The sequence below is a fragment of the Alexandromys fortis genome, unplaced genomic scaffold (assembly GCF_014885135.2).
Source record: "Alexandromys fortis isolate MF-2015 unplaced genomic scaffold, M_Fortis_MF-2015_v1.1 scaffold_109, whole genome shotgun sequence".
Taxonomy (NCBI): Eukaryota; Metazoa; Chordata; class Mammalia; order Rodentia; family Cricetidae; genus Alexandromys; species Alexandromys fortis.
The window spans coordinates 1830986-1844219 of NW_026068005.1; the positions used below are offsets into that span (position 1 = coordinate 1830986).

Genomic DNA, 13234 nt, shown 5'->3' on the forward strand with positions numbered 1-13234 from the left:
GCTTCCAAACGGACTTGGGGATGACTTCGGACACCGGACCTGTGGCTCTTGGGTCCAGCTCTTACCTGCCAGTTAACAGTCCTTTAATAGCTGTGCCAGCCTGTGTGTGGGGCAGCTCCATAATAAGATTAGGGGACCTGTTTGTTTCGCTCAGTAGTAAAAATTTCTTTCACCCAGACAGGACTAGGAGTGGGGGCGCAGAGGGAGCTAGTGGCTGATGGAATGGATCCCCGCCCCCCTTCTTCTTTTTACTGGAAATTGGGAAGTGAATGCGAGGTTTCCCCTTCTATATAGCCACTTCTCTTTTCAGTTCCTTGCTTTGGGGCAGACAGTCAAAGCTTCAAGCCCCCTCTCTGGGCATTCAGAGCCGTCCATCTCCCTTCTCCACTGCATCCCTTCTTTCTCCCTCCCAAGGAGGGTCCCCAACTCTAACTCCAGGCAGAGATTGGTGGAACCATTGGGTTGAAACTGATTGTGACAGCACCAGATGGGCTGGATTTGACAGGGTGGATTCTGAGCAGCTTCTGAGTGGGGGGCGGGGCGGGGAGGGAAAGGGTGGGGGTGGGAACCCAAGGGCCAGAGCGGACCCATAGGAGTGCGCTGTGCCTGCTGCTGCTGCTGCTGCTGCTTGCCTGGCTTACCACGGGCTTGGGGCTCGGGGTGGGGGGTGGGGGGCATCTCTTTAGCGCGAGATTCCCAGGGAAGTGGCACTGCGGTCCCCAAGCGGAGCAAGAGAGAAAGGTCCTGTGGCCCAGATTGTGCTGGGACACCGGGAGGCAGGCGCGAGCTGGGGACGGGAGGCGTGCGACACAACAAAAGCCTAGGTGCCTGGGCTGCGGAGCACGCGCGCGCCGACAGGCTTGACATGGCAAGTTTGTCAACTGTGGGGTTCCAGGCCAGCGCCTTGCTCCCCCCCAAGTGACGGCACTGGAGGGTCTGTCCCCCAAGGCGGGCAGCCCCCACCGCGACCTGAGCCCCCTGCAAAATGGTTCCTCGCAGGCCAGGTAAGAGGACGCCAGCTCCCTGCACCCTCCCAGGCGTGTCCCCAGAGCTGTTTCTTATCCTCCATTCCCCGGGTATCCTCTAGTGCCTGCTGATCTGGTTGCTTTTAAACATTCAGTTCCTTCTTGGTCCACCTCTGCCCCCTGTCGCTGATGACACTGTCACCCTCCCTGAATCGCTTATAGAATCCTAGAGGGGGTGGGGTAGGATTTCTGGGAGGTGGCACTAGGTTGAAGAATCTTTCTGCCTAGAAAGTCAGCTCCAGGACAATCAAGGCAGGATGTACAGGGATTTAGCATTCACCATCCATCCCTATGCTCCCCAAGTCCCGCATCTCGCACTTCCCTTTCCACCTGTGGGACCTTGCTTTGTGCTGGAAGCGCTCATGGAAACAAGCACACGTGCTCAGTGTTCCCCGCACGCAGGCTCGCTTGCTTGGTGGACTTTTCTTAAAGGTGAGTGGAGAGGAGGACGTGGGTCTGAAGTAGCATGGCCTCCCAGGCATCCAGGATTTCATACATCTGTCTGTTGCCTGGTCTCCACTATAGTGATCAGATAGGAGAATGTTTGGGGCGGGGGAGGCTGCTGATTTTGGACACTGGGCATCACTGTGTCCCTTCAGTCAGTTATCTTTCTGGCTCTGCCCCTTCTTCCTCCTAAGATGCTGCATTGATGGTTTCCTCTCCTGGAAAGTCAGGGTGCACAAGAGAACTTTAAGGTCAGCAACCCCAGCAGCCGGTGAGGGACCGCAGGGTTTCCTGTCCTCTTGCTCTGTTCTTATGCATCAGGGCCCTGTCCTGGTATGTCAGGCTCAGGGTCTTTTTCTCACCCCTTCACGTGCTCCCCACTTCAGTGCAGGCTCCGCCCGGCTGAATCCGAGTGTGTGCCCTGTTGCTACCAGCAACTGCCTGTGCCTCATAAGCCTCTTAATTCTGATTGATGGGCAGAAATACAATATCATTTTGGAGGGAAGCTGAGTTGCATACTGCCTGGCATGGGAGGCAGACCCTCCTCGAGCCCACGCCTATGCCCACGCCCACCTCAGTCCTTAGAGGAAAGGGACTATTGGGATATCCTCATTAAACACAGGTGACCACCTGGAATTTCCTTGATCCTTGTGTCTTTTGCCAGTTTGGCTCAAATAAACAAGGTCCTTATGCATGGCTTGTTGCTAGTGCCTTTAATTTTTGTTCTCCCCCTCCTAAACCTATTTCCAAAACAGATCTCCCTTACAGCAGTATCTAGAGGAACTATTCTTGTAAATGTTTACAAGATAAGTTCGTAGAAGTAAGTTTCATACCTGTAAGCTCTTCTTTACTTACTTTATGTGTCTGTGTGTGCAGGAGAGCACATGGATGCACAGGCGGCATAGAGGTCAGACAAGATCCTTGCTGTAAGTGCTCGCCTGTCCTGTCCCAGCCTACCCTTTCCCTGTCACCAGGGTCACAGAATGCTCGGCTTTTTATAAGGATTCTGAGGACACTTCAGGTCCTCAGCCTTTCGAGGAAGTGCTTTAGTCTTCTTATCACCTCTTCTTTTGTCCATGCCCTCTCTCACCCTGTAACTCCTTCCTCTTAAGACACTGAGGTGAACCTCTCTAGTCCTAGGAAATATTCTTAGGGGAAAAAAAAGAAAACAACCTTTTAATGCTACAGTTTGTGACTTTCATTCTAAACCCACACCACAGCGCCCCTCTGTGTGGCAGCAGAGAACAGGTTTTCTGGACTGGGGTAAATCCTTGACCTGTTGTCCTCCTCTCCCTGAAGTGTGTGCAGAGGGGTTCCATTCTTGCTGAAGCTATCTTTAGAAGAGTATTTCATTCTTCACCTCTTTCCAGCTCTCTACTATTTTTGGCAGAATCTTTTTATTATCTAAACCATCAGACTTAGCTTTTATTTTATTTTTCCTTGTGTGCATGTTGCTTTGGAAACCCTTGTGGTATTTTTGAATCATTCATTTATTTGTATCAAACAAAACTTCCTGGAAGGGATTCCCAAAACTTGGCACCAGTGTGGACCCTTTGGGTGGGCAGGAAGCAGGGAGGGGTTCCAAATGGTTTTGAAGTCACCAGTAAAGCTGGGTACAGCTCTGATGGTGAGTATCATAGCGGCATCGTCCATTTGGTTAGGACTTTACAGTCTACAAGGGGCTTCCTCCGGCTTTAATTCTTTAATCCCTGCAGCAGGAATTTTAAATAATAAGGATTCCTCAGAAAGGGCCCAGTAATGCCCGCCAATCCTGCTTAACCAAAGAGAAAGCGAACACTGGAAATTAAACGGGTAGCTGATGCAGTTTGAAATGCATAGAATAAACCCAGCATAAACAGCTCCTGAGCTCAGTTCCCCAACTGCAACTTGAGGAAGGAAGCAGAAGAGCACAAACCCAAACCAAGTGTGCATCTTGTGTGCACAGGACATACCATCCTGTGTGCTGGTGACCCAGAAAGTACTAGTTCTTGCAGGACACAGATTCCTGGGGCTCTGGACTCTCCTTGGCCTAAGATTCAAATTTAGATGAAAGTGTTGGCAGGGGTTGCTAGGAGTCTTAAATTAAGAAAACGAGTAGAGAGTGAGGCAGCTCTCCAGCTACAAAGCATTCTGGGATATCCTCCAGTTTCTAGCATCTCTTTACGTCAGTCATGGAGCAGTTTTCTCTACTTGGACATAAAGCGGGGGGAGTTGTGTGCCTCCCCGAGCCTTGAAAATGAACAAGGTTTCCATCATGTTTACCCATTACTTTAAAACCAGAGGACCTCTCACCGCCAGTTTGTGCTCTTTTAAAATATATAGAGGGTGGACAGAAGTCCACCTTATGGTTTGTTCTTTCTCTAGGCTCCTTCACTAGAGGACAACCTTCTGTAATGTACTGTGAATATCCCTTAGAACTTTCCTCCAAAAAATAGTTTCTAGAATGCCAGCCTGAAGTCACAGTTTTGATAGGTATTGGATATCAAGCTAATCTTATGTATTATTTTATACGGTTTTATACAAAACAATTTTGGGCCGAATAATTTCTTGCCAGGGGCTGTCTGGTATGAAGAATGTTAGCTATACCAAGAAACTGTTTTTTGTTTTTGCAACAGCATCTCCTGCAGCCCAGGCTGGCTCTAAACTGGCTTTGTAGTTACAGATGATTTTGAACTTCTGACACCCCCCTCCATCTCTCCAGTGCTAAGATTACAGGCGTGCACCACCATGCCCAGTTTTTCTGCACTGGTAAGGGTGGAACCCAGGGCCTCCTACATGTTGGGCAAGCACACTGCCAACCAACCAAGCTGCATCCCCAGTCCTTCTGTCATTTACCATTAATGTAATTTGGGGAGGGATGTCTCTATAAAAAATGGAAAAGTTTATGCTCTTTTATAAGTTGTTAAGGGTTTAAAAAGTTACATAAGTGAAGGACTTAAACCTTAAACTAGTTCCTAACACATAAGAAAATCAACTGCCATGGGTATGGCCTTTTTGTGTCTTCTTTGTTGTTGTGCCATCTCTCTTTATTTTTTAATCTTTATTATTTATTTATTTATTAAAGATTTCTGTCTCTTCCCCGCCACTGCCCCCCATTTTTCTCCCCCTCCCCCAATCAAGTCCTCCTCCTTCGTCAGCCCAAAATGGGGATGTTCTATTGGGAACTCACCAAGGCCAGCTGGCCTTGGTGAGTTCCCGCTGACTGGGAGAAGATCTTCACCAACCCCGCAACTGACAAAGGTCTGATCTCCAAAATATATAAAGAACTCAGTAAACTAGACCGTAAAAGGCTAATCAACCCAATTATAAAATGGGGCACTGAGCTGAACAGAGAATTCTCAACAGAAGAAGTTAAAATGGCCAAAAGACACTTAAGGTCATCCTCAACTTCCTTAGCGATCAGGGAAATGCAAATCAAGACAACTTTAAGATACCATCTTACACCTGTCAGAATGGCAAAAATCAAAAACACCAATGATAGATAGCCTTTGCTGGAGAGGTTGTGGAGAAAGGGGTACACTCATCCATTGCTGGTGGGAATGCAAACTTGTGCAACCACTTTGGAAAGCAGTGTGGCAGTTTCTCAGGAAATTCGGGATCAACCTACCCCTGGACCCAGCAATACCACTCTTGGGAATATACCCAAGAGAAGCCATATCAAACAACAAAAGTATATGCTCAACTATGTTCATAGCAGCATTGTTTGTAATAGCCAGAACCTGTGCCATCTCTTAATACTAGATAGGATGATTCTTCTTGTAAAATAACTCTGTAGCTGAACCTCCTCCGGCACCCCAAGGATGTCACCATTACAAGGAAGTGTGTACTTCTGGAAGGCAGAAGTGGGCATCAGATCTACTGAAGCTGGTGTTGGGGCAGTTGATGATGCATGGCTTGGGGGCTGGGAAGTGAATTCACGTCCTCTGCTAGAACAGGCTTTCCTCATCCATGCATAAAGAAGCTTCAATGGGGGGACTTGGAGTGCTCTAACCACTGGGTTTGCGGGTAAGAAGATAGTCTGATATTCTATCATTTTAGAAAAATAATAGCAATAGCTTCTCTCCTAGGGTCTAAGAGCTCTGAGCTGTGGACTCTTGACCTTATTTATAGTACTTGGCATGAGTTTTTTTCCATGGAGGTGCTGTCTTCATCACTGTTCTATTGCTGTGAAGAGAAACCATGGCCAAGGCAAGTATTATTAAAGAGATCATTTAGTTAGGGGCTTACTTGCAGTTTCAGAGGCTTAGTCCATGATCATCATGGCAGGGAGCATGGTGGAAGGTAGTGTTGTGCTGGAAAAGTAGCTGAGAGCTACATTCTGATATGGAAGCAGAGAGAGTGAGGCTGGGTGAGCCTGTCTTGGGCTTTTGAAACCTCAAAACCCACCTCCAATGACGTACTTCCTCTAACAAGGCCACACCTCCCAATTCCTCACAAATGGTGTTACTCCCCGAAGACAAAACGTCCAACTATATGAGCCTATGGATAATATGAATAAGTCGTTCTTATTCAGACCACAACAGTGGCCTTAAATCTAACTAGATTTAAGCTGTTGACTATAACCGTAATATTCATATGTGGGAGAGCATGGGAGGAGGGGATCCAGTTGGGGTAGGAGGGAGGATGTGGGAAATTCATATGGGTAAAACACATTGCACACATGTATGGACCTCAAAAAATAAATTTCAAAGTTTAAAAATAGCAAAAAGTCAACAGAGTGGACAGCAACTGAGGAACAGTGCTACATTCATGACGCATACTAACATGCCTACATGTAGAAACAGTTCCTTGTCACATACAAATGTACTCAGAAAGCTGACAGTTTAGATGGGGAAAAGGACACGATCATTGATGATACCAAGTCTGAGTGTTGATCTGGTGAGAGAGAGAGAGACTGATGCAGGAGGATGACGGAAGGTAGAGTGGCATATGCACCTCCCAGGTGAGGGGAAGGAGACAGTCGCACTGGGGGCACTTGCACATGGGGAGACAGCACGGATTCATTACAGCAGCAATAATCTTGAGCTCAGTGGCTTGGGGGTCAGCTCAGAGATTGAAGTGCTTGCCGCACAGGTGTGTACTAACATGAAAAATACTGGGTGGGTGTGACAGCCCTGGAAGGAAAGCAAAGACCCAGGGTCCTTATAGCAAGACTAGGCACATCAAAGGGCTCTGAGCTTGTTCCAGAGACCCTGCCTCAATAAATACAGTGGAAAAGTGGTGGATGCTGGTTCCTAACAGCAATGTTATGCCTCACTTGCAGACATAACCCCTTCCATATGCCCACACAAATGAAAACATGCTTGCATACCTGAAAGTGTGTTGGGGGGGGTGAGTGCATTTCCAACTCCTGATATAGACTGGCTTAACACAGACGTTGCTCTACTTTGTGGCTCCTGGGATTCTGAACTATCCTATTCTGCAAGCGCTCCACCACAGATCAGTCTCCTCAGCCTGGGAATGAGTTCATTCTCTTCCCCTCTACCTATTTCCTAACAGATACACTCTTAGCCACAGAGTCAAACCCAGATGAGATTTTGAGACGTGTGGAGCTTTCTCCGTATAAGTTGTATTGTTCCTAATGAATGAAAGAGCTAGAAATTGTTGGCCTGGGTGCCTGGGAGGAACTGTTACCCTTGCTCCCTTCAGCAGAGAGACAGCTTTGATAAGATTGGCATCTTGGCCCTGAAACTCTGGACTTGTTATCCCATAAGAGAGCTGACAATAGTTATGAATGAACCTAGCCTAGCCTGTGTTTCCCATTCACCCCGAAGCAGTGGAGATAATCTTAGGGAGACCCACCCTGATTCCTCTATCTGTTTAGCAATATGGGGTGAGGTGGCAGCTCTGGTCAGTGGCTGTTTCAGCAGATGGTTCTGGACACTGACACAACTTCCACAGGCTGCGGATACGACACAGATTTCCATTAGTAGATATTGTACACTAGGTACCATTTAGGCTGGCATGGAGAGGCAGCTTTCAGAGTTTGTTTGCTTTGGCTTTGGAAACTGGTGTAAAGTGTGGGGAGTGGACTCACTCCGACAGAGGGGCAGGAAAATGAGCGTGCGTTCTGGCCTAAATCAGTGACAGGGCAGAAGAAACCTGTCACTAGAGGCCAAAGGAGACAAATTCCCAGCAGGAATGCCCCCTCCAAATCCCCCATAGTCCGACAGTTCCTGCGCTGTGGAGGAGGCTCGGTGTGAGGCATGAGTGTGGCTTGTCAGGTGTCCTTGCAATGGTGTCTGGTTGGCTGTGTTGAAGATGGAAGCTCAGAATCTCTCCCTCCTGACCTGCCCTCAGGCATGGTTGCATCAGCATAGATGTGACTGGCTGTGTTTATTTCTTTTTAGATCTTTAGTTTTTGGGAGACATGGTTGTGGTGTGTGCACACGCCTCTGTGTCTGTGTGCAAAGACCAGGGGAAGCCATCAGGTGTCCTGCTTGATCACATTCCAGCTCTCTTGCTGAAACTGGGGCTAGGCTCTTACTAGCAAGGACTAGTAATCTGCCGACTACACTGCATGACACTGGGATTATAGCTGTCAGGTCCTCATACTTGCACAGCAAGTAAATTTCCCCGCTGAGCTAACTCCCTAGCCCCAAGGCCCATCAAATAATCTAGTAGATTGTGGATAGACAGTAGGAGGCTTCCTTATAGTTTACAGTCTATAATCTGGATATTAGAGAACTCAGCCAACATACGAAGTGCAGTTTATTCCTTATGAAGCTGAACTAGACATGTGTGTCATTTCTGATCCTTATTTCATGAAAAAGCAATGGCCTTTAAAAATGATAAATTAAGTGTATGTGTTTCAAGGCTGGGGAGATAGCTCAGTGGGCAAAGGGTTTGCTGCACCAGCCTTGTGGACTCCAGTTCAGATCCTCAGTACCCAGGTGGAGCGGCACATTCCTGCAACCCTAGGGCTGTCGGGGAGGAGAGAGGCAGAGCCTGGGGACTTGCTGCCTTGCCAGTCATTCCAGCATAAGCAGCCTTGAAACAGCATAAGCAGTGTGCCTTAGCTTCAGGCTCAGTGGGAGACACTGTCTCAGAAAACAGACAAACATGAAGGAGAACAGCTGGTAAAGACATCTGACAGGGACCTCTGACCACTACATGTGGGTGTGTATACACACATATTTACACATACACACACACACCACTTTCCTTCTCTCTATGGGTATGAATACACACATATTTACACACACACACACACACACACACACACACCTGAGGTTGACCTCTGGTTTCCAAATACGAACATTCACACATACACACAAACACACACAAAACAGTGTGAGAGACCACATATGTGCCAGTTTTGACTAGGAGCAGATCAAGGCTTCTAAAAGTCAGCGTGAGAGGATTTGTTTTTGCTTTGGTGCTTTTCCACTGAGGAAGTCCCCAGCAGAGCTCAGGGAGTCTGTGTCTGCGACCTCAGCTGCCCCTTGTGTTTCAGCCAGCAAGCCTGGTACAGTTTCTCACATGCCTGAAGTGCTGTCAAGGCCCAGGCTGTTGGCATGGTGGGTGCCAGGGATAAGTAAGGCATAGGGTTCAGCCATCAAGGGACCCACAGTAGCCACTGTGACTTGGTCACCGTGCCCTGCCTGTTCCTGCTTGCTTGGGTTTGGGCTTTTGGCCAGCTGCTTCTGTTCTGGGTCAAGGCCCTGCTGGGCTCAGGCCCTGGCAGCTGTCTTCAGTGACTGCTTCCTCTATTGCCATGAAATATTTCTCTGCTTTCACTCCTCCCTTGAAGTACTGCTCAGTGGTTAGGAATAATTATAAATTTTTATTCTTTGACAATTCCACATATATATATTTGATCATTTATATACATATATATGTCTATATACAGTCTCTTCTACCAACTGCCCCAAGACCTGTCCCTGTACTCCTTTTCCAACTTCATGTCTTTTTCCTTCACCCATTGCTTCTGGTCTGTACCTGGGTGTAGGGCCATCCACTGGAACATGGATGACTTTCCAGGAGCCACACCTGTGATGAAAGCTGACACCCCCTTTCCTCAGTAGCCATCAGCTGTCAATAGCTCCTCATTTAGGAGTGAGGTCTTACGAGCGCTTTCGTGTCTCATCATCTGTGCCAGAATGGCAACTCGCGTGATTTCATACAGCTCTCGAGCAGGTGACAGCATCCCCTGTGAGCGCACATGTGCAAGGGGCATCTTGTTCAGAAGACACCATGTAACAGCATCGGTTCTTCCCACACTCCGGCTCTTACAATCTTTCTCCCCCTCATCCTCCTCCCAAGTGGTGGGAGGGAGATGTGATGTAGATGTCCCATTTAGAGCTGAGCCCACATGGAGATAGTGTCTGACTGCTCGGATTTGTTACTGGTTACAGAGTAACTAAGTGAGAGGTCTTCCCTGCAGATTTGCTGGGAAGGAATGGAGAAAGATGAAGAAAGGCGGGGGTGGAGGCGGCTTGGGGGGTGGGAGTATACAGAGCATTCTGAGAGGGCATGGGATCTTCCAATGCCAGTTCTAGCAATTTGTTGCAAACTGAGCTCCTCAGACCAAACACATTTGTGTTATCTCACTTCTCGAAATCAGAAGTCCAAGCATCAAGTTGTGGGCAGAGCTGCATTCTTTGAGGGCTCAGGGACACAGGAGCCTTTCCCACAGTTGAAAGACCGCTCAAGGGTGTTGGTGTGTGACCTTTCCAGTGACAGTGGCCGTCGGACCATGCCTCTGTCTGAACAGCTTCTGTGACTGGAACTCTTCTGAGTTCCCTCTAAAGATCCCACTGATGAGTTCAAGCCAACCCAGGTAACCCATAATAATCTCTGTCCTGGGATTCTTCTATCAATCCTGTCTTGCTGTGTGAGGCTGCAAACCTGTAGGAGCTCGGGATTAGGATTATTATTTTAATGAATGTGAATAAATAATAGCAGATAATATATGGACAGTGGACTAGGGGAGGTGAGTCCTTGAAAGATGAACTGTAGTCTAGGACAAGTGTATTTGGAGGCCTATTCCAAGTAAAGGGGGAGGGAGGGAGGAGGGAAAGACGGGGGAGCGAGGGAAGAGGGGAAAGAGGGAAAGAAGAAAGAGAAAGAGGAGGGGAAGAGGGGAAAGAGAAGGAGGGAGAAGTAAAAGAGGAGGATGAGAAAGTAAAAGAGAAAGAGGGAGGGGGAGCAAGAGAAGGAGGGGGAGCAAGAGGAAGGGAGGGAAAGAAGAGAAAGAAAGAGGAGAGAGAAAGGGAGGAGGGGGAGAGTGAAATAGGGGAGAGGGGAAGGTGGGAGCCTAAGGGGGCAAAGAGAGGAGGGAGAGGGGCAGGAGGAGAAAGCCTGTGCTCTGTGACCACCACCAGCCTCAAACTTAGCAGTGAGGAGAGGAATGTGTTGTCAGTCAGCCTAGAGAAACTTGGGAGCTGAAATTAGGAAGGGTGAAGAGATAGTCAGTCATTGCTGAGGACCAGGTTGGATCTGTGGACTTGTTAGAGGAAGTGACGGAGAAGTGAGTGTGGGTGTGCAGTAGGGCTGGATGCGTGGGCTAAAGAACATCGCTGTGAACCTGTGGGTTACCCAGCTGTACACAGAAGCTATGGGTAAAGCAGTCCGGCTCACCAGGATCTTTGGTCTGGTTCTCATATTTTAGACATCAAGGAGCAAAGGCCTAAGAAGTGCAAATGGGTTTACTAAGGACACCTGGGAAGGCAGTGTTGCAGTTTGGGCTGGAGACCCCAGCGCCTGTCTCCAATTCTATTTTTCTCCCTGTAGCTAAGGTTCCTGGTTTGTGTGCATGTGTGTGTGTGTGTGCATGTGTGTGGTATAGGTGCACATGAGTCTATGAGCATGTCATGTGTTCATGCTGCTTAGAGGTCGAAAGCAGCCTCAACTCTCCATCCTCAGTTGCTGCCCGTCTCCTGTTTTTGATATGGTATCTCTCACTGGCCAGGTATGCTAGGCCGGCTGTGTTAACAAGCCATAGGTAAGTACCTGTCTCAGCCTCCCCAGTTCGGGCTCACAAGTGCGTATCACTTTGCCTCATCTTTTTACTTGGGTTCTGGAGATCAGCTAAGGTCCTTGTCCTTGAGCCATCTCTTCAGCCATTGCCACTCTGTAGGATGCCTTTTGACAAATGGAGCCTGTATTGGGGGGAGGTGCTCAATGTCACACAATTATGGAGGAAGGGAGAAAGGAGTTGCTTCAGAGAGCCAGAGAATGTGCATGGGGGATACCCCAGGCACAGTAGGCCTGCTCACTTACAGCTTGCTAGGTTTCTAATGGGTGGTGGTATTCCTTCCTCCTTTCTGAATAGTTTATATCAGGGGTGGGATATATATCACTTTGTGGAACTGTGTGTAGACCGAAGAAGAAACACTTGGTCAACAGAGCATTGGACCTGCGGGTTTTTGTGGCTGGTTGATGGGAGAGCAGCTCCTCTATGGCTGGATCCTCATCACTTCCTCTCATCACAGAGACTTGTTTTCTCCCTAGTCAGAAACAGTTGTATCTACAGAATATCCACAGAGCTTTTTCGGATGAATTCCTCAGCTGCCTTCAACACTTCATCAATAATGTGGTCTGTCTATTAGTAAGCAATTAACATGTGACCTTATTGGCAGGCAGACCACACATTCCTTGACAGGCCTTTAAAATATCCATTTCCTATTTCCTCACAAAGGAACATGTTTGAAAGAATTTCAAAGAACTTCTGGAACAAGTATATTGAGACAAACCTGAAGAGCTGCAGGGGAAATGGTTGCTGTGGTGATGGGAGGGGGTGTGTGAGGGACATGATGACTGATGTAAGTTCAAATCTTGGGAAATCATGCACCAAACTCGTATGTGTTGTACTCGCGCCTGTAACCTCAGCATTGGGGAAGCAGATGTCTAGCTGGGGCTTGCTGGCTAGCAGTCTAGCTCCGGGTTCAAGGGGATAAGGTGGAGAGTAATACAGCAGGACATCTCATGTCTTGTCTGGCCTTAGCAAACAGGTGTGCATGCTACACACACACACAGACACACACACACAGACACACACACACACACTTATCCCACCCTGTAACTCCAAACAAAAAAAAAGAAACAGTTTGTTTTAAAGAGAGGGTGTTGGAAGTCCCTAGGTTTCCGAATCAACAGTAGTTTTCTGTATTTTTCAGATTGCATTCCTTTAAAAATAAACCCAAGCACATCAACTTTAACCACTTAAGATAGCGTCCAAATTCAGTGCTGTGTGTCTTGAATGCTTTTTACCACATGAGGCATTGAGTTTGCCAGGAGATACTTTTTTTTTTTTATTAATTTAGGATGATGCCAGTTTGTACATTGGCAGAACCTGCTTGTGTGTTTTTCATTGTGAGTTTTAGTGTTTGAGGGATTTGGGAAATTTGATGGGATTATAATCAAGCATTACAGATTTTTAAAGCAGTAAAGCGTTAACATGGGCTTATGTGTGATAACTATGTTTTCACCACATCTTATCTTTTATATCAGCATCATTAAGGAGATGATCATAAAACAACCATTAATTTATCTCACTAGAGCAAGGTTTGTGTAGGAAAATTATGCAAGACCCTAAGAAAATTCATTGTTTAAACTTTTGTATAAATATATGGGATCCACGGTGATCCTTAGATATGTATATACTTGGTCAAGACCCAGTCAGAATAGTTAAGCATTTATGTCTCCTTAAATATTTAAAAACTGTTTGTTGTCCACGTATTGAATGCTTGCACATGCGTATGAGGAGCAGTATGATACCTCAGTGCATGGATACAGTATGTGCCGGTCACGTCAGGGTAAGT

General features: G+C 47.4%; 1 protein-coding gene across 5 annotated transcripts in view; it reads left to right on the plus strand.

The window, feature by feature from the left end:
- Nckap5 (NCK associated protein 5) overlaps nt 1-13234 on the plus strand; it is an 820785-nt gene that overhangs the window by 234268 nt on the left and 573283 nt on the right. The window contains exon 1 of one of the 5 annotated variants that reach the window (XM_050161483.1): nt 715-1004. The exons of 3 other annotated variants lie outside the window; for them this stretch is intronic. Coding sequence is in view for 1 of the 2 variants with exons in the window: in XM_050161481.1 (XP_050017438.1) it covers nt 10232-10251 (20 nt within the window). In the remaining variant the exon portion in view is untranslated. Of the gene's footprint in view, nt 1-714; nt 1005-10131; nt 10252-13234 lie in introns of those variants that run through there. One more of the 5 variants, XM_050161481.1, reaches the window with a different exon arrangement.